Source organism: Phacochoerus africanus, chromosome 12 (assembly GCF_016906955.1).
Source record: "Phacochoerus africanus isolate WHEZ1 chromosome 12, ROS_Pafr_v1, whole genome shotgun sequence".
In the NCBI taxonomy this organism is placed as follows: Eukaryota; Metazoa; Chordata; class Mammalia; order Artiodactyla; family Suidae; genus Phacochoerus; species Phacochoerus africanus.
In genome coordinates, this window is record NC_062555.1 from 61,566,613 (window position 1) to 61,587,179 (window position 20,567).

General features: G+C 45.6%; 1 protein-coding gene across 9 annotated transcripts in view; it reads right to left on the reverse strand.

The window, feature by feature from the left end:
• NRP1 (neuropilin 1) overlaps window positions 1–20,567 on the reverse strand; it is a 174,936-nt gene that overhangs the window by 17,331 nt on the left and 137,038 nt on the right. For 6 of the 9 annotated variants that reach the window (XM_047755597.1, XM_047755598.1, XM_047755596.1 and 3 more), the window contains 4 exons: window positions 18,701–18,975; window positions 17,866–17,962; window positions 15,737–15,787; window positions 11,925–13,385 (listed from right to left, as the gene is read on the reverse strand). In XM_047755597.1, coding sequence (XP_047611553.1) covers window positions 13,096–13,385; window positions 15,737–15,787; window positions 17,866–17,962; window positions 18,701–18,975 — 713 coding nt within the window. In that variant the 3' untranslated portion in view covers window positions 11,925–13,095. Of the gene's footprint in view, window positions 1–11,924; window positions 13,386–15,736; window positions 15,788–17,865; window positions 17,963–18,700; window positions 18,976–20,567 lie in introns of those variants that run through there. The other 3 variants (XM_047755602.1, XM_047755600.1, XM_047755603.1) reach the window with 2 other exon arrangements.

Sequence of the window (20,567 nt, forward strand, 5' to 3'; positions counted from 1 at the left end):
GGCGCAGGCCGGCATCTGTAGCTCCGATTGGACCCCTAGCCTGGGAATCTCCATATGCCACGGGTGCGGCCCTAGAAAGAAAAAAAGAAAAAAAAAAAGAATTGGAAGATATTTATTTATTTTTTCTTTATTTTTAATTTTTTTTTGTCTTTTTGCTATTTCTTTGGGCCGCTCCCGCGGCATATGGAGGTTCCCAGGCTAGGGGTCGAATCGGAGCTGTAGCCACTGGCCTATGCCAGAGCCACAGCAACGCGGGTTCCGAGCCGCGTCTGCAACCTACACCACAGCTCACGGTAACGCTGGATTGTTAACCACTGAGCAAGGGCAGGGACCGAACCCGCAACCTACTCTACTGAAGGCATGCCCCTTGGGCTACATAAACAAATAGGAGCAAATAGTCGGATTCGTTAACCACTGCGCCACGACGGGAACTCCTAGAAGATATTTAAAGTGCTCATTGTGGGGATTTGCTGGGTGGGTACCTGGGGCCATCGGCTCCTTAGGACAGCATTAGAGGCTGTCACAGCAAGGGAGGAGCCCCGTGAAGTGACAGGTGACTCAGCTTCCTTTCTTTATGCCCCTGCTGTTGAGTCCCGTGTCCCTGGCCTCTGACTTCCTGTTTCTGGGTTTACTCTCTCCTCCTCGGGCAGGCGGGCAGGCTTACATCCTCCGGTAGCTTCCAAGGGAAAATGGAAAATTTGAGTCCCTACCTATCAGCAAAGTCTTTGTTCTACACTTCAGTTTACTAGACAGTAAATAATCTAAGAAAGAGAGGACCCCCAATGAGGGCAGTCCAAGAAGGACCTCAGTTAGGCAAGCTCCGAGGCCCCCCAGGCCATGTCCTCCCAGAGCTGTAAGTGCATGGCAGGAACACCTGTACCCATGCCACAGAATTACTGGATTATCTGGGGGAGGGCGGGATACATACAAAGAAAACTCAGTGGACGAATCAAATGGAGTAATTATTAGCCCCCGGAAAAGAACTGTGTAGGAAAGGAGTATTGGGGAGGTCCTGTGGTGGCTGAGCAGATTAAGGACCAGACACAGTGTCCATGAGGATGCAGGTGCCATCCCTGGCCTCGCTCACGGGGTTAAGAATTCGGTATTGCCACAAGCTGTGGTGTAGTTTGCAGATTTGGCTCAGATCCCGCGTTGCTGTGGCTGTGGTGTAGGCCTGTAGCTGCAGCTCTGATTCCAGCCCTGACCCTGGTGAACTTCCCTATGCGGCAGATGTGGCTGTAAAAATAAAAGAAGAAAAAAAAGAAAGAGTATTGATCTGTGTGTTAAGGGGCTCAGAAGTGAACAGTAATTGTATAATCATATGCAATTGACTATTGATATAACTAAATACTGTGATAGACCTTCTTTGGGAAGGGGGAAGAAGGCAGTGGTGATGTGGGGCGTGAGAGGTAAGTGCTTATGTGCCAGGGTGGGATGTGGATAGTTAATGTCTAAACTGACAAATCAAGAATTAGAAATAGCAATGCACTATTTAGAAATGGGATGGTAAAGACTTGAGGGAAATCAAAGGCGCTGATTGCAGTTAACTCCGGGGACCATGCCTGGGCTGTTTGATTGGATTTTTTGGAAAGCTATGCCATGTGTGATGCAAACATCTCTGTTTGATAAAAATATGAATTAACCAGAGTATTTTTGATTTATGAAAATTTATGAATTAAAAAAGTTCTTTAAAAGATAAGGTGGTGGTGATTTGAATATTAAAATCAGGGATATGCTTGTATGGGTTGAGCTTCCCAAAGACTTCAACTGCCTGCCCTTGTACAGAGGTGATTCAGAGATGTGGCATGGTGCACAGGTGATTGTCATAGCCCAGGAAAGTCACAGTCCCCACAGCAGTTCATTTTGTAGTTGATAAGCTGTTATTCTCACCCACTTTTTAACCCCTGATGTTGAATGGTCACCCAGGGTAGCTCAGGTACCCACCTGTTGAGGGGACAGAGCTCATTTCAAAGATGACCCCAGGTACCTGGCAATTTTGACTGCAAGCCTCCTGAGGGCAGAGACTGTGATTTATTCACTTAAATGCATGCTTGTTGAACCCCTACTCTACTGAAGGCATGCCCCTTGGGCTACATAAACAAATAGGAGCAAAGTACCATCCCTGATTTCCAGGGGAAGATGGGCACTGTTACCCATAATGTAACAATGTTAGACAGTTAAAATATTGTAATGGACAAACAGGGGAAAGTTAATTTTCAAAAGGTTCTATAGAGACAATGAACTCATCTCGAGTTCTCTGCAAAGTGGAACCTGAGGCCAAGCTTCTGGGCCAGTACCTCGGGGTGCTGTCCTAGGGAGGCCCTTGCCTGGAACAGTCCATGGGTGTGTGTGTTTGGGGGGAGGGTGCAGGATGGCAAGATATTCCTCTGGTGGCTCTGACCTCTATGTGGCAAGAGTCTGCTCAGTGTGGGATGCCACTGCCCCTACCAGCATTGGAGCAGGTGAAATCCTACACTGTATAGGGTGCAGCCTCAGAGTCTGGAAGGGCCTGGAGAAGCAGGTCTCAGGGGAGTGGTGGGGGGCTGGTCAGGTGGGACCAAGGACCAGGTGCCACTCTTGGCACTGATCCATCAACCGAGGCTCAGGATGTGGAGAGGGGACTGGGGTGCGGCAGGGAGTAACACAAGGTGTATGTCCCTTCCCACTCCCGAGAAATGCCTTCCTCTGACACTAACCGCTGTCAACATCTGAGCCGGTAAATATTAGCAATTCTGATGGTTGGTTATCGAAGCATGAGGTCATGGTTTTTTTTGGTCTAAATAAAGTAAACAAAATCTGTCTTAAATCAGGGCAAACAGTCTTGACAGAGAAGTTTACTGGAAGTCCGTAAGCTCCTTGAGTGTCTTTCTCCCTGCAGGAACCCAGGAAATGCTGGTTGCGTGGACAAATGAATCAATACATCCCGTAAATTTATTAGATGAGTGGACCTTAGGAGAGAGAAACTCCCCCCCCCCCAAAAAAAAAACCCCACCATCTGGGTCAGCTCTTCTTAAGCCTTTGTGTGCCCAAGATGGGAATTTGCATTTTTGAAAACAAGTTCTCAAGGTGATTCAGGTGCAGCTGGTTTGGGACCAAAATAAAACCTTGGGTGATGTGTGGTCGTATGGATGCAACCTACAGAAAAAGATCACGTTTTATGTTTACTTGCAGAGGGGCCACACCTAGATGCACAGCTGCTGACACCACACGTTCCTTCCTATCCGTGAAGGGTTGGAGTGGCCCCTTCTACAGAAAAAGGAACTTGATGATGCTGGTAACAAACAACTTGTCAACATGCAGAGGGTAGAACTGCTTCAATACAGTGAGGCCCCGGCGGTGCCCCAAGTCCCCTCTCTCTTCCCGCAAACCCATCCCCTAGGACTGGCTTTCATAAGCATTTATTAGGCACTGACTCTGCACCAGGCATTGGGCACAAAAGGTGCAAAAGGAGTTTCAGTCCTAAAAGCTTCTCCTGCACCTGCACATCCTTTGGGCAAAGATGTCACCGTGTCCCCAGTAAATCAGGTGTGTGCGAAGTAAGCAGTGGTGACCAGGTGGAGGCTGCAAAGGCCTGAACCTGGAGAAACGGCTTTTTTGTTCATTGGAAGCCATTTCTCGCAGCCTAGATGCTGAGAAACTTTGCTATCTGATTCGCTTCGGTGGCAACGGACGGCCACTCGTGCCTTAAGGCTCCGAGCCTGTGGGTCACTTTGACACAGGGAAGCAGCCTTGGTGTCCAAATCGGGTGATAAGGCCTTTGAAAATGACATTCCACAGTTATCTCAACTCTGCGGTTCTCAAGGAGACAGGACCTTGAGTCCATTTCTTAGCAGTGCTGGTAATCAATCAGACAGGGATGTTCCCAGTACAACCTAAAGAAAACAAGTTTCTGGGGGGACCTTTCCGAGGTCACAGAGGGTGCCGTCTGGAACGATGGGCAACCTCTCTCCTTGGAGCAATGACTGCTTTTCTTTCCTAATGACATTGTTCCCAATGACTCCCTCAGCTGCACTTCATCCTTCCTCCCCCTGAGTAATGATGGCTGCTCTCCTGGTTTCTAAACTGCCTGCAGCATGGCAGCCGCCGATGCAGAGCGGTTCTGTCTTCCCCAGTTCCTCTTAAAAATCATCCAACATCAGCTCCAGCTCCCTCTTGATAAGCTGCCCCCAGCTCCTGTGGAGTTCCATCACCCGTGGCTTTATAAACCTAAATTTGTGGCTTTATAAACCTAAATTTGTTTGGTGGCAAGTGTGTCCCTGATAGTCTTTATCTGATGGGCTTTGTCAAAGAGCAAGATTTGACAAAAATGAGATTCTTTCCTTCCCCAGGATGCGCTGGTAAATGTTTTACAGGACCTTGGAAAGGAAAAGGGAAAAGAGCTGATGTGCAGCGTTTGCCCATTTGTGTGGAGTAAATACTCCACTCTGGTCAATTTCAAGCAACTGCTATGACTTCACTGCCCACAGAGCTGGGAAGCGATGTACATGATCAGTTTTTTCTTTTTTTTTTTTTTGCGGGGGTCGGGGGCGACGTTCTGTTTCAGAGCTTCCAGCACATCTCTGCCCCCTTCTCACCCATCTTCCTGAAGCAACATTTTTGTGCTCATTGAATTTTCCAGAAGTTGCTTCTGCATGGGAATAGCTTAGGACTCCCCCCATCACCCCCCCCCTTTCATTTGTGTGAGGAATCTGGCACCTGGCTTATTTATAAGCAAGTTCTGAGGCAAGTCGTGACTATAATAGAAACTCATTGACAGAGAACTTGCATAGGAAAGTGGGCAAATTGCAAAGAACACCGGGTTTTAGAGACCAGTAAATACACATTCTTGTGTCACAGTCAGTTGCTTTGCTGAAGGTGGCTTCCTGACCCAGGCAGAGGGTAAATGATTTTGTCCTAGAGGAGAGAAACACCGCCTCTTACAGCAACATCAGCTTATCTTACTTTGGCCTGGGCTTAATCTGCCAAAGCTACAGTAAGACCTGCCTTTTTTTTTTTTTTTTAAATCCTACAAAGAAAATGATCATTGTGGAATACCCACGAAGTAATTATAGATAATGGCCCACGATCTGGCAGCTTACAAGTTCAGCCACTTGGCTGAGAAATGAATTCCCTATCTGCCACTACAAGACCTCATTATGTGCTATACTGGTGAATTGATAATGAAAAGACTTAAAAAGTGTCTGATAGCAAAAGAAGCTCCTTTTTTAGCCTGACTGGCCTTTAGAGCAGGGCTCTAGGGAACAGATGACTGAACTCAATGCAAATTTCAAACTAGATTACCAGTAGCTTCTTATCATTCTCTTGGAATGCTGGGAACGTGGGAACTGTGAATAGCCCACCACGATGGAAATACCGTGGTTAAAGGAAAAAAAGAGAGCCTTTCAATTTGACGAAGAGAAAGAAAATGGTGTAGGGGAGGCTGAGAAGATTGATATTATTTTTCTAAGAAGGCATAAGTCCCTTTGACAAGACTACAAAGAAACCAGATCTCACTTTAAGTCAGTACTTGGCTCAACAGATTCATGAAGTATCTTTGTTGTGCTGAGGATGCCGAAATGAAGCTGTCTGCTGTGGGGTAAGGTATCACTTTCTTCTTTGCTTTCAGACCTGATCTTAGCCCTTTTCCTGAAAGCTGCCTTTCCCAGGCTCCAGGTCACATTTAAGGCAGTGGGGGCACCAGCAGGAGAGTGGAGGTCGGTGCTAGGGAGATGCCAAGACAGCCATCCTCATCTCCCTCTGCCTTGGGTGGTGATGCAGCAGAGCCAACTCCCACGGACTGGATCTGGCCAGGCAGCCTAGCCTTCTGGGCTCTGATAACAGCTCCTTTTCCTCTTGTTCCTCCAGCCCCAGCAGGTAGCTAGCAGCTGTCTAGTGTAATTAAAATCTCCCTTGTCTCCTCCTCTCCTCTTGGGCTCATCCACTCTCTCAGCACCTTGGCAGCCAGTTTATTGCATTGAATTCTTCCTATTGAACTTTCTGGAATGAGCTTGACTTTATTGTCCATAGGCTGACCAATACAGAAAGTAGACAAATAGTTTTAAAGTTAGTCTGATGTTGCGGAAACACTCTGTGCAAAATGCAATGGGGACCTAGATGGGGACAAGGGTGGCTTATATTAAGTGAGAAATTTGAGTTGCACCTCTAAAAATAAGTTGGAAGTTCCAAGGCAATCGACACAGGAGGAGGAGGAAGCAGGAAGAGAGAGAGAGTATTCCAGTTGTTTGCAAACAGCATGGCAGGGTGACAGTAGGTGGAATTTAGAGGAATGTCAAATAATCGAAAACCATTAAAGAATGGATCAGGCACCAAATGAGTAGGCTGCTTGGAGGTTGGCTATTCAGATTCTAGTTTCTGTGACTGCAGGTGTCACCACTGCCACAGAAGACTTAAAGTTCCCTGGACTCGGAGGAGTCCACAAATAACAAGTGCTAGAGGGGGTGTGGAGAAAAGGGAACCCTCCTGCACCTTCAGTGGGAATGTAAGCTGGTACAGCCACTATGGAAAACAGTATGGAGATACCTTAAAAATCTATACATAGAACTACCATATGACCGAGCAATGCCACTCTCGGGCATATATCTGGACAAAACTCTCCTTAAAAAAAGACACATTCACTCGCATGTTCATTGTAGCTCTGTTCACAATAGCCAAGACATGGAAACGACCCAAATGTCCATTGACAGACAATTGTATTAGGAAGATATGGTATACATACACAATGGAATACTACTTAGCCATAAAAAGGAATGAAATAATGCCATTTGCAGCAACACGGATGGAACTAGAGACTCTCATACTGAGTGAAGTAAGTCAGAAAGAGAAAGACAAATACTGTATATCACTTCTATCTGGAATCTAATATATACCACAAACGAACCTTTCCACAGAAAAGAAAATCATGGACTTGGAGAATAGACTTGTGGTTGCCAAGGGGGAGGGAGTGGGGTGGATTGGGAGCTTGGGGTTAATAGATAGAAATTATTGCCTTTGGAATGGATTAGCAATGAGATCCTGCTGTGTAGCACTGGAAACTATGTCCAGTCACTTATGATGGAGCCTGATAATGTGAGAAAGTAGAATGTGTACATATGTAACTGGGTCACCATGCTGAACAGTAGAACAAAAATTGTACTGGGGAAATAACTATAAAAAAAAATTGACTCTCCTCTTTCAGATTATGCTTTTTTTTTTTTTTTTTAAGTAGACAGAGACTTTCCAAGTCACTGCCTAGAAACTGCCCAGAGCACATCTGTTAAACCTTTTCCTTTTGACGGCAACACAAACACATCCAAAATTTAAACATCACTCCCTCCCCAACACACACAAGTCCAGGGTAACTGTGGCCTTTCTGCTGAGGGTGGTCGCAACTTCCAGTCTGGGAAAGAAAATGTTGAAGACGGCCACTGCCATCATTCTGATTAAAGCAGAAGGACCCGCTTGCCTTCAAGGATGATATTAGCATTTCTGTGCCACAATGCATCTTTCTTTCCCAGCAGAACACATGTTCAAAGATGCTTCCCATTTGCCTATAGCTTAATCCTTCCACACAACTTGGGGAGGCAGCCGAGACAGTGCCCCAAAGTTTCCAGCAGACCCCCATCAAGGCCAGGGATGGTGTCTGGGTCTCTATTTCTGCCATTTCACAGTCCTTGTGGGATGGGCTGGCTGCTGTCATATCAAGTTTACATGCTGGAAGAGCTTCAGGGCCAATGTTCCAGAAAAAGCACAGAAGCTACCTGGTGGGCCCTGGCTCTCTCTTAGGCTGCATTGAGAAGACAACATTCAAAGGGAGAGGTTCGACCTAAGACAACACCTCCAGGGCTTTCCCTCCTCACCAACCACTTGACCCCAAGAGAAATGCCCTTCTGACCCCTACTGGCTACAGTGGCACCTACACCGAGCCTAGAAAATCATTTCAGAGCTGATGTCAGAATATTCCCCCAAAACACTCGCCCGCTGCGATTGGACAAGAAGGTTAAACACAGGAAAGGTTGACTCAGTCCTGATTAAACAGGCTGGGAAGACAGAAACAAATAATCACCCTGTATGTAGCAGTAATGGAGCAACAAAGTAAATATTAAGGGAGAGGCTGGCTATCAATATTTAACTAGCAGATTAATGTACAGAGGATGCACTTTGGAGAATAGGAGGGTGACCAGGGAGGCAGAAATGGCTCAATTAGGATACGTTGTCACAGTCAGGGACGAGGAAGGGGCTGTCTGCATTGTTTAACCTGAGGTTATGAACGCACAACAGAGGTAATCAAGGGTGATTAAGCAGGGGGATGATGATGGGAGATAATTCCAGGCTCATTAGCATAAAGACTTTGTGGAGAGAAGAAAATAGAGAACTTGATTTAAATTCTGGTCCAGAGCTTTTCCTTAAGGTTCCTGTACACCTCTATCCCCGATCCTCTTAGGTGTTTTCTGTCCTTTTATTTGCTCAACCAGGATCAAGGATTTTTTTTCCTTTTTTTTTTTTTTACACAGCCGCACCTGGGGCATATGGATATTCCCAGACTAGGGATTGAACTGGAGCTGCAGCTGCAGGCCTATGCCACAGCCACAGCAACGCCAGATCTGAATGGCATCTGCAATCTATGCCACAGCCTGCAGCTATGCCAGATCCTTAACCCACTGAGTGAGGCCTGGGGTTGAACCTGCATCCTCACAGACACTATGTTGGGTTCCTGAGCCACAATAGGACCTCCAGGGCAAAGGATCTTAATGACCCCTTCACATCCTAAGGAATCAATTCCAACCATAACTTGGCCTAATAGTCCCAGCTTGTCTTCATGCCACTAAATCTAACTCCTAGTCTGTTACCCTCCCAACCACAGCTCAGAACAGGGCATTGTCAAAGCATTGCTCACAAAATACTTTCTACTGGTCAAGTGTGGGGCATTCCAAATTAAAGATTAAAGTGTGTGTGAGCCCATCAAAGCAGCCGCGAGTCTTAAAGAGGGACGTAGTTGTGTACCTCATTTCCTGCAAACATCAGTCCACAGAACCTGCAGGAACATTACGGAATGTTACAAAATCCATCTGATTTGCAAAAAGATCAAGTGCAATCCTGCCTAAGTCATGATGGATATATGTTAGCAAGGAAGACAGCTGATGGAACAATAAATTATTTTCATCTTCTAAGTTAAACATTTCAATTCTTCTGCTATATTTAATTCTTGACTTTGGGAAGTATTGTAGGGTGATTTAGCTCATTAACCTCAGGAAGAAAAGCCTAGCTTAGAAGTTAACCAGAGATGAGAAATGCATGAAAAGCATTTTGTTTAAGATTTCTCGAACAATGAAACAAAACATTCATCTGTGGCCTTTAGCATTCTTCAGAAAGTATGTCTAGATTAATTCTGATAGATTCCTCCCAAGTCATCATTTTTTCTGGAAACATCCATGAACAGAAATAGAATTTAAGTTCAGGAAAGTGATTTCCCAGCTCTGGCTCTAGCTCTGGCTCTTTTCTCTAAGCAGAGAGACCTATAACTCCACCAAGGAGGGAAAATGTCCTCTTCTTGGTTAAATCTTGGAAGATGCCAGAGAAAAGTAGGAATATTAATTCTCCGAGGAAGGGCTGTGCAGAGCAGCTCACCCTTCCGGAGTCCCTGTGCTTCAGAGTTAAGTTTTCCCACAATCAGAGGAAGAAAAAGAAAGAACTGTTGGTCTGCAGATGGTGGGGCTAAAGAGAGGACAATTGTGTTGTAAAGGGCCTGCTCTCCTTCACCCTAAAAACCATGCTTTGGCTCCACAATTGTCCTGTCTTTGTTTATTACTGTTATTCCTATCGCTACGACTATTATTTTGGTCCCAGAGGGAATCAAAATTTTCCTAAGAATGACCAAGAAACCAGTTGCAATGCCATGCTTAGTTTTGCCCTGTAACGAAATTTACCATAAGTGCCTATGAAAAACACTGTCGGATTTATTACCTACTCTCTATGAGAACAAAACTTACCAACAGCTATTTGGGAAATCCATGAAAAAAAAAAAAAACTTTACTAAATGGAATATAGAAACATGTGACACAAGATTTGAAGTTGAAAAATTTCCATTTATAAGGCCAAATACTTTATGCCTTATCTTGACAAGTGTCCAGTTTGGGGTGACAGTCTACGTTCAGGTTTCTGCTTTGTCTTCTGATCTCTCATTAGGTTATTATTTTTAAAAGAGAACTTAAAAAAATCTTTAAAGTTATCTGATACTAGAATAATACCAACTTCTTTAACAAATAACAAAGCTAGTATAATAAGAGCCATCAGGTTTGGGATATTTTATGAAAATGTTTAATTCAACTGTTTCTTTGGAATGTAGTAGTCATAGTTTGGAATTTAAGTTACAGTTCAGTTCTATGCTTTTTTTTTTTTTTTATGCAACTCAGTGTCTGAGAATACAAATGTCATTTAAAGTTAAGGCTTCGCTGTTCATTTTGAAACAATTTACAAGTGTCATATTGTCATAGAAAATAAAAATTTCTGTAAAAAAAATTTGCACAAAATTTTATGATGGTACAAAACATGAAGCAATAATATATCAGTAAAATGAAAACATTTTACTACAGAAAGTTTTATAGATCTCAATAAAGGAAAAAAATATGTTATTTCACACCTTTTAAAATTACGAAACAATCTAAAACAATATAAACTGAACATTTTGTAACACTGCCTTTACAAATTAATAACTTTATAAACATATAATTTTTAAATATATTTATCAGTGCAAGATACTTTAAAATTTAAAGTTGCAGTATCATTTTTCCTTGGCTGAGGACAACTTTAAGTCTGTTGCCTTAAAAAAAAAAAAAAAATCAAGTCTTCCTTAGTGCTTTTGTCCTGGTAGGATTACAAGGGCTGAAGAGATGCCTCTGGGGGTAAGAATCTATTCCTCTTTCCTAGGGATCAATACTTTCCTGGAAACAAAAGGCATTCTCAATTCAATTAAACCAGGATGAATGGACTTTCCCCTCCATGATGCAAAACAAATGTGACTCCCACAAACATATCTGAGAGACCTATAGCAGTGCCAGAACAGAGGAAGTTCTCACCTACAACATGGCATGACAGAAACACACCGAAAGCCACCAAAGGTTCTTTGGGCTAATTCATGTGCGGCCTGATGAAGGTATTTACTTCTCTGTGCTGTTAGAGGCTAAGGTCTTGCCAGCCCCAAGGGGGGCTTTTTCTTGGTGAGCCACTGGACGTTTCTAGAGCATTCCTTCAACTCTGTTTTTTCAAGGTTTTTGCTAAATGGATTTAAAAAAAAAAAAAATTTGTTTTGGAGTTCCCACCATGGCACAGCAGAAATGAAGCTGACTAGGAACCATGAGGTTGCAGGTTCGATCCCTGGCCTCACTCAGTGGGTTAAGGATCCGGCGTTGCCGTGAGCTGTGGTGTAGGTTGCAGATGTGGCTCAGATCTGACGTTGCTGTGATTTGACCCCTAGCCTGGGAACTTCCATATGTCGTGGGTGCGGCTCTAAAAACAAAACAGAACAAAAACCAAAAAAACCCCATTTGTTTTGACTTTATTCGTTCTCTTCCCCTTTCTTATCTTAAAATACTTCATCCCCAGGCATCAGGATTTATAGGGCTTTCTTAAATTAACTGTCCTTTCTTGCACTTCCCTTGTCTGACTCAATATCAAAACAAGAAGGTCCTCATGGGTCATTTTTGTGTCTGTGGATGTAAAAATCTCATGCTTTGGAATTTTGGGGAGAACTGTATTCCTTTGGGTTCCCACTTGGAAGCCAATTAGTATTATGTCTTCCCTCCACTTACCACGGTTTCTATTCAATGCCAACATTTCCATCAAAGATGATTTTGGTTGGAATGGACAGATAAATGGCTGAAGGAAAAAAGATACTGTCACTTTAACCAGTTAACAAGGAAACCAAAGTTAGACTTTGGAGGGCAAAGTTAGGAATTTCCCTTATTTCTTTATTTTCCAACATAAAGTCTAGTAAAATTGTTTGCCATTACCAGCACGTTAAAGCTGCAAGTTTCTTTTCTGGACAATGGCAAATGCTTAAATCCTAAGAGAGAAAAAAGACGGAGAGCTAGGAGAGAGAGAGTTTACATTTGAAAATACATTCCATGTGAAAGAACAGTAAGAGAGGATATTGCAGCTTTATACAAAAGGGTCAAGAGACATGAAATTGAACTACAGAAAAAAGCGGAACAAGTAAGCCACGTTGCCAAATCTTCGGAGCCCTTGCCTTCCCGGAGGCTGACATCTCACACTAAAATATACTTTCTTCTTAGTCAGTGGGCCACCAGGGTTGATTAGAGAAGGGGGGCTTTCACCGGCAAGAAAGCGGGGCGGGTTAATGTAACACAATAAGAACCAGTACAAACAAAAAGGCACTTGAGAGGACGTAGACTAGCCAGTGCCAAGGATTTTTCGTTGCGGTTGTCGGCTGCACACCCAGTTGCCAGCAGTGTTCGGTGATGGCACAGTTTTCTGTATGGAGTTCACAGCACGAGGTTTAGTACAACACTGGAAAACATCGAGGAAATCGGACGGTATTGCTTCGTAAACAGAGCTGTCACACTAGACTGGTACTGAGGCTACGGTACTTGAAAAGAAAACATCCTAGTCCTTCCTTGCCTATGCACGACGCGGGCAATTATACACGAGGCTGGCTTCAGGAGTCCATGGAAATGCAGTTATTCGAAGATATTCTGGGCACTGGGCTGCAGGTAGCATGTCCGTTGAAGGGGCCCCACGGAATACACTTGGCGCCAGCATCTTGGATTTTGCACAGTTTCCGAAAAGAATCCAGAAGAAGAAGCAGAGAGAGAAGGGGAAGGGGAGTCAGACGGAATTAGGTCGATCATCCTTGGTCTCCACACCAGCGTCTGATTATTCAAATGAAACCAACAGAAAGAAGCTGACTGTACATGACTCCGATTGTTAACACGGCTAAGTCGTTCAAGTCTGTCGGCCAAACTCATCGAAGCTCCTGAGAAAACCTGGCTTGGCGTCATCAACGCGCTTCCCAGCCTGAACAGTGAAAGACCAGCCGTTTCCCAGCCGCTCAAGCTCTGTCCTCCGCTCCGCTCTCCCACTCGCCTGCCACCTCCGCTGCCTTCAGGCCTCCGAGTAAGTACTCTGTGGATTCAGTTTGTCTTTTTTCAACTTCACACCATCCACCAGCTCGAAGTTATAGTTCTCCAGGGCAGATAAGTTTCTTTCGGACATCCCGTTGTGCCAACAGGCACAGTACAGCACCACCCCGCAGACAGCCCCCAGGAGGACCCCCAGGGCGCTCATGGCGATGATGGTGATGAGGATGGGGTCCAGGGTCTTCAGCACGCTGCCCGGCTTCCTGGAGATGTTCTCATCGCCCTCTCCCCTGCCCTCATATCCCGGGGTGCTCCCTGGGGGAGAAATGAAATTGGCTGTGTGAGCACAGCGAACACACCCGACCACAGCGGACAGAGAAACGGAGGAGGAGGAAGGAGAAAGGAGCGAAGCACCTGCCCGGTTTGGGCTGTCCTCCCTCAAGATCCTGGGGGTTTTTTTCTGCAGTGGGGTGTGGCTCCCCCAACACCAAGAAACACCAATGCTGACTCACTGCTGGGAATTCAGGTGTTGGGGGGAAGTGAGGCGCTGATGCTGTGAGTCTGATAGAAAGCTTAACAGTGGAAACCACTGATTCTGGGTACACAGTGAGGGGTGGGTTCTAATTCTTTTTTTTTTTTTTTTTTTGCTGTTTCTTGGGCCGCTTCCTCGGCATGTGGAGATTCCCAGGCTAGGGGTCTAATCGGAGCCATAGCCACCAGCCTATGCCAGAGCCACAGCAACGCAAGGATCCGAGCCGCGTCTGCGACCTACACCACAGCTCACGGCAACGCCGGATCGTTAACCCACTGAGCAAGGGCAGGGACCGAACCCGCAACCTCATATTTCCTAGTCGCATTCGTTAACCACTGCGCCACAACGGGAACTCCTGGGTTCTAATTCTGATTCAGATTTCATGCAGCCCGGCTCCTATGAGATTGTAATCTGTGCTGATGGACCCCGGCCAGATACGCGGTCTGTGAGCCTTGCAAAATGCTTCGTCACACTTTTGCTTAGCAGCGGACTTACCCGTGCCTGCTGCATTTGCCTGATCCCCCCGCCAGGCACCAAGAGCCCACCCAGGCTGTCCCACTGTCATTTGACCACACGTCAAATCTTCAAGTCAAACACGTTTCCCCTGAAGCCGGCGGCGCCCAAGAAGGAGAGAGCTTTCAGAACAAGGGATTGCTTGCTGCTGACATTTAAAATAGCTTACGGCTCCAAGCTAGAAGCCGTGTTGGTGCTGTGCCAAATGGAACACATTTAATAATCAGCATCTTTGCGGCCCTGGTGGTTTCACCAGAGACAGTCACACAGCTCTGAACTCAGGCACTGGGGAAATGTTTTCTTTAGAGCGGGACATGAGAAATGATTAACATGGGAGCTTTGAGCCTAATTACCTGGTACTAGAAATGATACTAAAATGTTAATATGCAACAGGCCTGGTGTTTACTTAATGGTGTTCTGATCAACAAGGATTCCAATCAAAGAAAACTAAAAATACGAGATGCAGGTCCCCAAGCAGGGGAAACCGAGCCACAGGGACATATTAATATGCTCTCTCTTGATGCAACACTGTATTGAAGCCACCTCTAATAAAGTTTACATCTGTGCGGACTACGTAACTCAACTAAGCTAAACAAGCCTCGTGGTAATAGTACTGACGGCATGGCATGGTGCCATATTTATTGGTCCCTATCAGTGAGGACCACATCTCTCATGGCAACGGGTGCTGATGCTACTGGACAGGATACAGAGCTGTGGCAGCACTGAGAGTGACGCTGGGGCAAGTGGCCACCGCCCATCACTGCTGGCAGGAGGCAAGGAGACCTCCGGGAATAAAATTACGTCTGGCAGGCCTACCTCCATCCCTCCAAAGGTCTTGGATCACAAAGCAGGGTTCAAGGAAAACATACACTTTCCAGTTAAACCGTCTAAAGTCTGAGGCTACCACCTAATTAGCTGGGAGACTTAAGGTCAAGCCACTGCTCTGAGTTTCAGCCTCCTCATCTGGAAAATGGGGATAAGTAACCTCAGAGAGCAGCTGTGAGGATTAGATAAGATAATGTAGGTAAGGCGACTGGAACATAGTAGCTCCTCAATAAACCGTTATTGTTATCACCATTGTCATCGTCACCAACGCTGTGATCATTATCGAAAAACCAGGGTTTCCGTAGAGGAGGATGGAAACAGATGGATCGAACAAAACAGATTATCACAGAAACTGGGCTCCTGTCCTTTTGAGATAAGAGCCGGCTATTGACCAGACACAAGAATTTGGCTTCAAATTATTGCCTAAAAATTATTATAGGTGTTTGCGTAAGACACGCTCTTCACTCATTTCCTGTCTCGAATTATAGAAAGAGAAGGTGTCACATCATTGTCCTCTAAGTCGCTCTTCCAGCTGAGGCAGAGAGGGACCAGGGTGGCATGTGTCCCCAGGGCTCAAGTGCTTACCGAGGCCTTGGATGGTGGCTCCTGAGTCTGCACAGCAGGTCAGGAGAGGGTACTCTGGTCACGTCCAAGCACAGGGCCAGGGACGTGGATGTTTATTCCATGCCAACTGCTTTGCTAAACCAGTGCACCAGAGGACCCGAAAGTTTCTTCCGAAACATGATGAAAGCTGCAGTAACATGTCTTAAAAAACTGGTCAGCAAGACACACTTACCTGTTTCATCCATTTTACTTTCTGGGTTCTTTTTATCCAGGTCTCCCGGTTCTGACAAATCAAACACAATTGGAAGAGATATTTGAACTGCCAACCAAACACAATACACATAAACTCCATAAACCCTTACACACACACACACACACACACACACACACACACACAAACGTGCGCGCATGCGACTCTGCTGGGCTTCCTTTGGAGTGTTTAGTACAAGCCGAGCCCACCAAGTACCTGGAGAGCAGTGGCGAGGAGGCAGTGTTAAATGACTTTGGAACTGGTGTCAGATCTAAATCCAGGAAGCCCTGCTGGAGCAGAGTGTGTTGTCTGAGGAGAAGAGCAGGGTGGAGAGAAACGGTTCTGGCATTTGGAGTGTGGGGAAAGCCGGTAGAGACAGAAGACAGAAGTGGGGTTGTATGTATGGCTACCATCCTGTGCTTCTGTAGATAAGTGCTTCCTAAGTGTTGGTTTTCTACAGAGTATGAGAGCTCATTAAGGCCAGAGACTGTGTCTTGTGTTTTGCATTTAAAAGTCTCTGGAGGAACTGGGCTCCTGTTCACGGCTATGTCCTCAGCATTTAGAAGAGTGTCCAGAAAACACCCGGTGCTCAATAAATACTGTTTATTAATAGCATGAATAATTAATAGCTAATAATCTCCAAGCATCCATGGATAAATATTCAAGGAAACATATTTGGTGAATACTTGTCCAGTTATCTTAGACACTTTTTTACTGTGACAGCAACACAAAGTTTGAAGGGTGCTTTAGCTATGACTTCCCGAGTACCCTGCCCAGCAGTAAACCACGGCTAAGTAGACCCGTCACAGGAAAAGAAAAGGGCTCATGGACTTGTCTTAGGCTCTGTGTGTTCACTGCAGCGCTGGATGCTGCTTTGCACATAGTAGGTGGTCAGTGAAGACCTGCTGGACTGAATTGAATTGATTTCTTTGTTTCAGTTGATGGAGTCTGCTCTCACATTCCAAAAACATCATCATCACCCCTCAAATCTTGGAATAGGAAAGCCATGGTAGCGTATGTCTTGCGTAACTCTATGAATTATATATTTTAACAACAGTACAGACGTTGATGTGGGTAATGTGTGAAGTAGCTGCAACTCAGATATTAAGCCTTATCATTTTCTGTGAACGTCTGCTAAATAGTGTGATATGAAATACATCTCCTTATCTAATATGAAGAAGCAGACTTGTATTCACTGCTCTCCCCTCCATTTCTTCAATTGACCCTATCAAATTATTGCCACTTTAGCAATTACATATATCCAATATATTGTATAATAAAAGCTGAAATGACCAAAAAACCCATTATAGTCAACAGGCCTCCTTTGTCTTAAATTTGCCCAATAGGCTTATTCCATTTTGTTATAATTAACATCCTATTATATAATGATATATAACAATAGTTTAAGTGTGGCAAATAGAGCCTAAGACTTATTACTGTGCTATTACATTGCCATTAGTGATGCTATTTATAATTATGTATCAAGAACTGGGAGTATGAATTGGTTTTCTGTGTCAGACTTTTATCCATATACTAACCAGACTGATAAAATCCATAAACCCTGAAATACTGGGCAAAGCCTCTAAATTTCCTTTATTCAATACTTTTGAGTCATTTCAACAGTTTTTAGATTCAGAAACAACTACTTATTTGTAATAAAGCGAAGGCCGGATGGTGTCTGTGATTCATTCACAACGTAATCTTCATTAAATTCTCTGTGATCAACAGTTTCAAAGGCCTGCTGTTTGTTTACACACTCCGATATTTAGAATTATCCTGATGTCTGAGTTTTTCGCTTTTCATCGTGATGTTTTGGCACCGATGCACACAGCCTGGAAACAGTGAGCTTCTGCTTTGATTCCACATTACTTTTGTGGAAGTTTTGTGGGTACCAAGCAGACATTGTAAGTGAATTTGGTTAGGAAATGGGGCAGATAAAAGTGGACAGACCTGGCTTGATGCCCTGTTGCAGCAGCACACGCACTCCAGAGTCTGTGCTTAGAGCCCGCACTGAAATTCTAGGCCTAAATGAGCACGACAAAGACGCTTCTGCGGACGGGCTTGTGCCCCTGGGTAAGCGCACCCGGTTTCCGCAGCCAGCCCATACTCACTGGCGCAGTCCTCCTGAGGAATGTGGTTACTGATGCTGATGTCGTCCACGGCAATCCCGCCAAGGCTGCCTTTTCCGATCTCCCCCTCAAAAATCACCTGACAAAATGAGATTATTTTCAAGTCTTTAAATGTGTGCTCCCAAATAACAGTGTTTACAAATGCTTGTTCAGCTCAAGCCACGGTGTGTGAATTAAATTCACTGAGTTCTCGTGTGAGCACGTGACTCGCTCTCCCCCCCACCAATCACTGCGAGGGGCTGCCATAAACCTTTTCTCCTCACACTCCCTTTCTGTCTTTTTCCAGGGCCGCACCTGCGGCATATGGAGGTTCCCAGGCTAGGGTTCTGATCGGAGCTGTAGCCGCTGGCCTACGCCACAGCTACAGCCACAGGAACGTGGGATCAGAGCCGCATCTGTGACCTACACCACAGTCACGGCAACACCGGATCCTTAACCCACTGAGTGAGGCCAGGGATCAAACCCGCAACCTCAAGGTTCCTAGTCGGATTCCTTAACCACTGAGCCACGACGGGAACTCCACACTGTTTGTATAATACAGAATTTCAGAGTGGAAAAAGCAGCAAGTCAGAGGGCTGTTCACTGGGACAGCCCAGGAATAATGGCAGAGGAGCACCCTCCCTTCTTCCTCAGCAAACTGGTTCTATGCGTGTAACCTAGGAGACCGCGCAACTCGCTACCGAGATGAGCATCACTGCAGCCATATCCCAGGCTCGGGAAACACTTGAAGTCATTTTTGGGATGTTTCCATGTGACTTCCAATGTCACCCTGACGTCCCTGGAGTCGCCGCCCTCCCCGACCTAGGGAAGGGCGCACCTGGTAAAGTTTCAGAGACTTGTGGAGCAGGACCCGCCCCTCTTTCCAGTGGTCCCCTTGGTGTCCGATGGCCATCCAGACCAGCTGGTCATACTCCTCGGGCTTCTGGTAGCGCAGCTTGACCCGCAGCGTGCCCACGTGGGAACCAGACATGTGGTACCAGAAAGTCATGCAGTGGGCGGAGTTCTGGGAGTAAACCACAGGGCTCACCAGGCGGGCCACTTTGCCCTTCTGGTTCTCATCGGCTTGGGAGTAGATGAAGTTGCCATCTCCTGCTGCGACAAAAAGCTGTGTTAGGGAGTGTGGCCAAGTGGATGACCCTCTGACTCCCTTCTATCAGGTTCTGCTATGCAAACCGCAAACCTTCCCTCTCGGGCTGAGCACCAGAACCCAATCATGACGCGTTAGGGAAAGGATGAAACTGCTGGGGATCTTCTTGGTTCTGCTCTGCTTTCAGGTTCTGTGAGAGGCTGTCTGTGCTGGAGGCTGTAAAGCAGCGTATCGGTACCTCTTATCTGCAATGCACTGTGGAAAGCAGCTCTTTTGCCTCTTTCCTGTGTGCCTACTTCTGTCCCCCTCTAAGCTCGAAAGACCCTAATCATAGAAATGAGATCTCTAGGCAATTCACCCTGACTCACGCTCTCCTGAATGTCCACCATACCTTGCTAACCTGTTAATTCTTTTCCTAGAGAAAAAGAACAAAGAATGGGAGTTCCCGGGCGGCTCAGGGGTTGAGCATATGGCATTGAGGCTGCTGTGGCTTTGGTTACAGCTGTGGTGAAGGTTCGATCCCTGGAACGGGAATTTCCACATGCTGCAGGTGCAGCCAAAAAAGGAAAAAAAAAAGAAGAAGAACAGAGAATGAAGTGGTTAACGACTGACTAGCTCCTGACCCCTAACATCCCCCTTATCAATCCTGCAGGCAGATCACGGAGGCAAGATGACATCTGAGAGAGAGTCATCCAGCCTGCATGCAATGGAGGACAATGCAGAATCCAACCTCCCATCATGCAATGAGTCTTTCTCCTTTTTTCCCTTTAAAAGCTGTCATGGCTGGGCAGCATCTTCAGAGTTGGTCTCAGAACATGAGTCTACCTTCTCCCCAGACTGCCGGCTTTTCTACTAAAGCATCTTTCCTTTCTACTGACACTTGCCTCTCGATTATTGGCTTTTGAGCAGCAAGCAGCTCAATCTGAGTTCAGCAACACTGTCACACGGACACAGACTATGACTCGAGTTGGTTTCTGCACCACTGCAAGCGGATCAAATGAAGGTCTATTTTCCTGCAACCTAAGACTACTTCAGCAGCACACAGATAAACATGGACAATAAATGGAAACATTTACACTAGTCTTAGTTATTTACCCTTGGAGGAGCAGGATTTCTGCTTAATGATGCTTTGGTCACTATAACTGCTAGGTAATAATGAAATTGCAATTTGTCCAAATAATCTGATAATCTTTTTTTTTCTTCTAAATTCTGATTATCTTTGCCTAGCTCATCTTAACTGTTTATAAATTCCTTAAATATACCTGAGAGCTTGAAACTCAACTGTGAAGCCCTATCTGATGTGGGCTTCTGGTTCCAGGAGAGGCAAGGATGCATTTTTGAGGCTTATTAGAATGTGCTATTTTGGCACCAGAGATGCTTGCCAAGCTTGGAGGACTCACTCCTGGCTCTGCTGTTAATGACCCCCGGTGGGAGCACTGCCTCCTGCCACCACCTGGTCTAAACACACAACTCAGGTTTCCCTGTTTGCTCTGCAAACGGGAATGCTACTCTAACACTGCCCCTGATGAAAGTGTGAATCTGATGCTGGGGCCTCGTGCACAGAGGAGGTTCTCTGCGCTGCCCGAGAAGCTGGGTG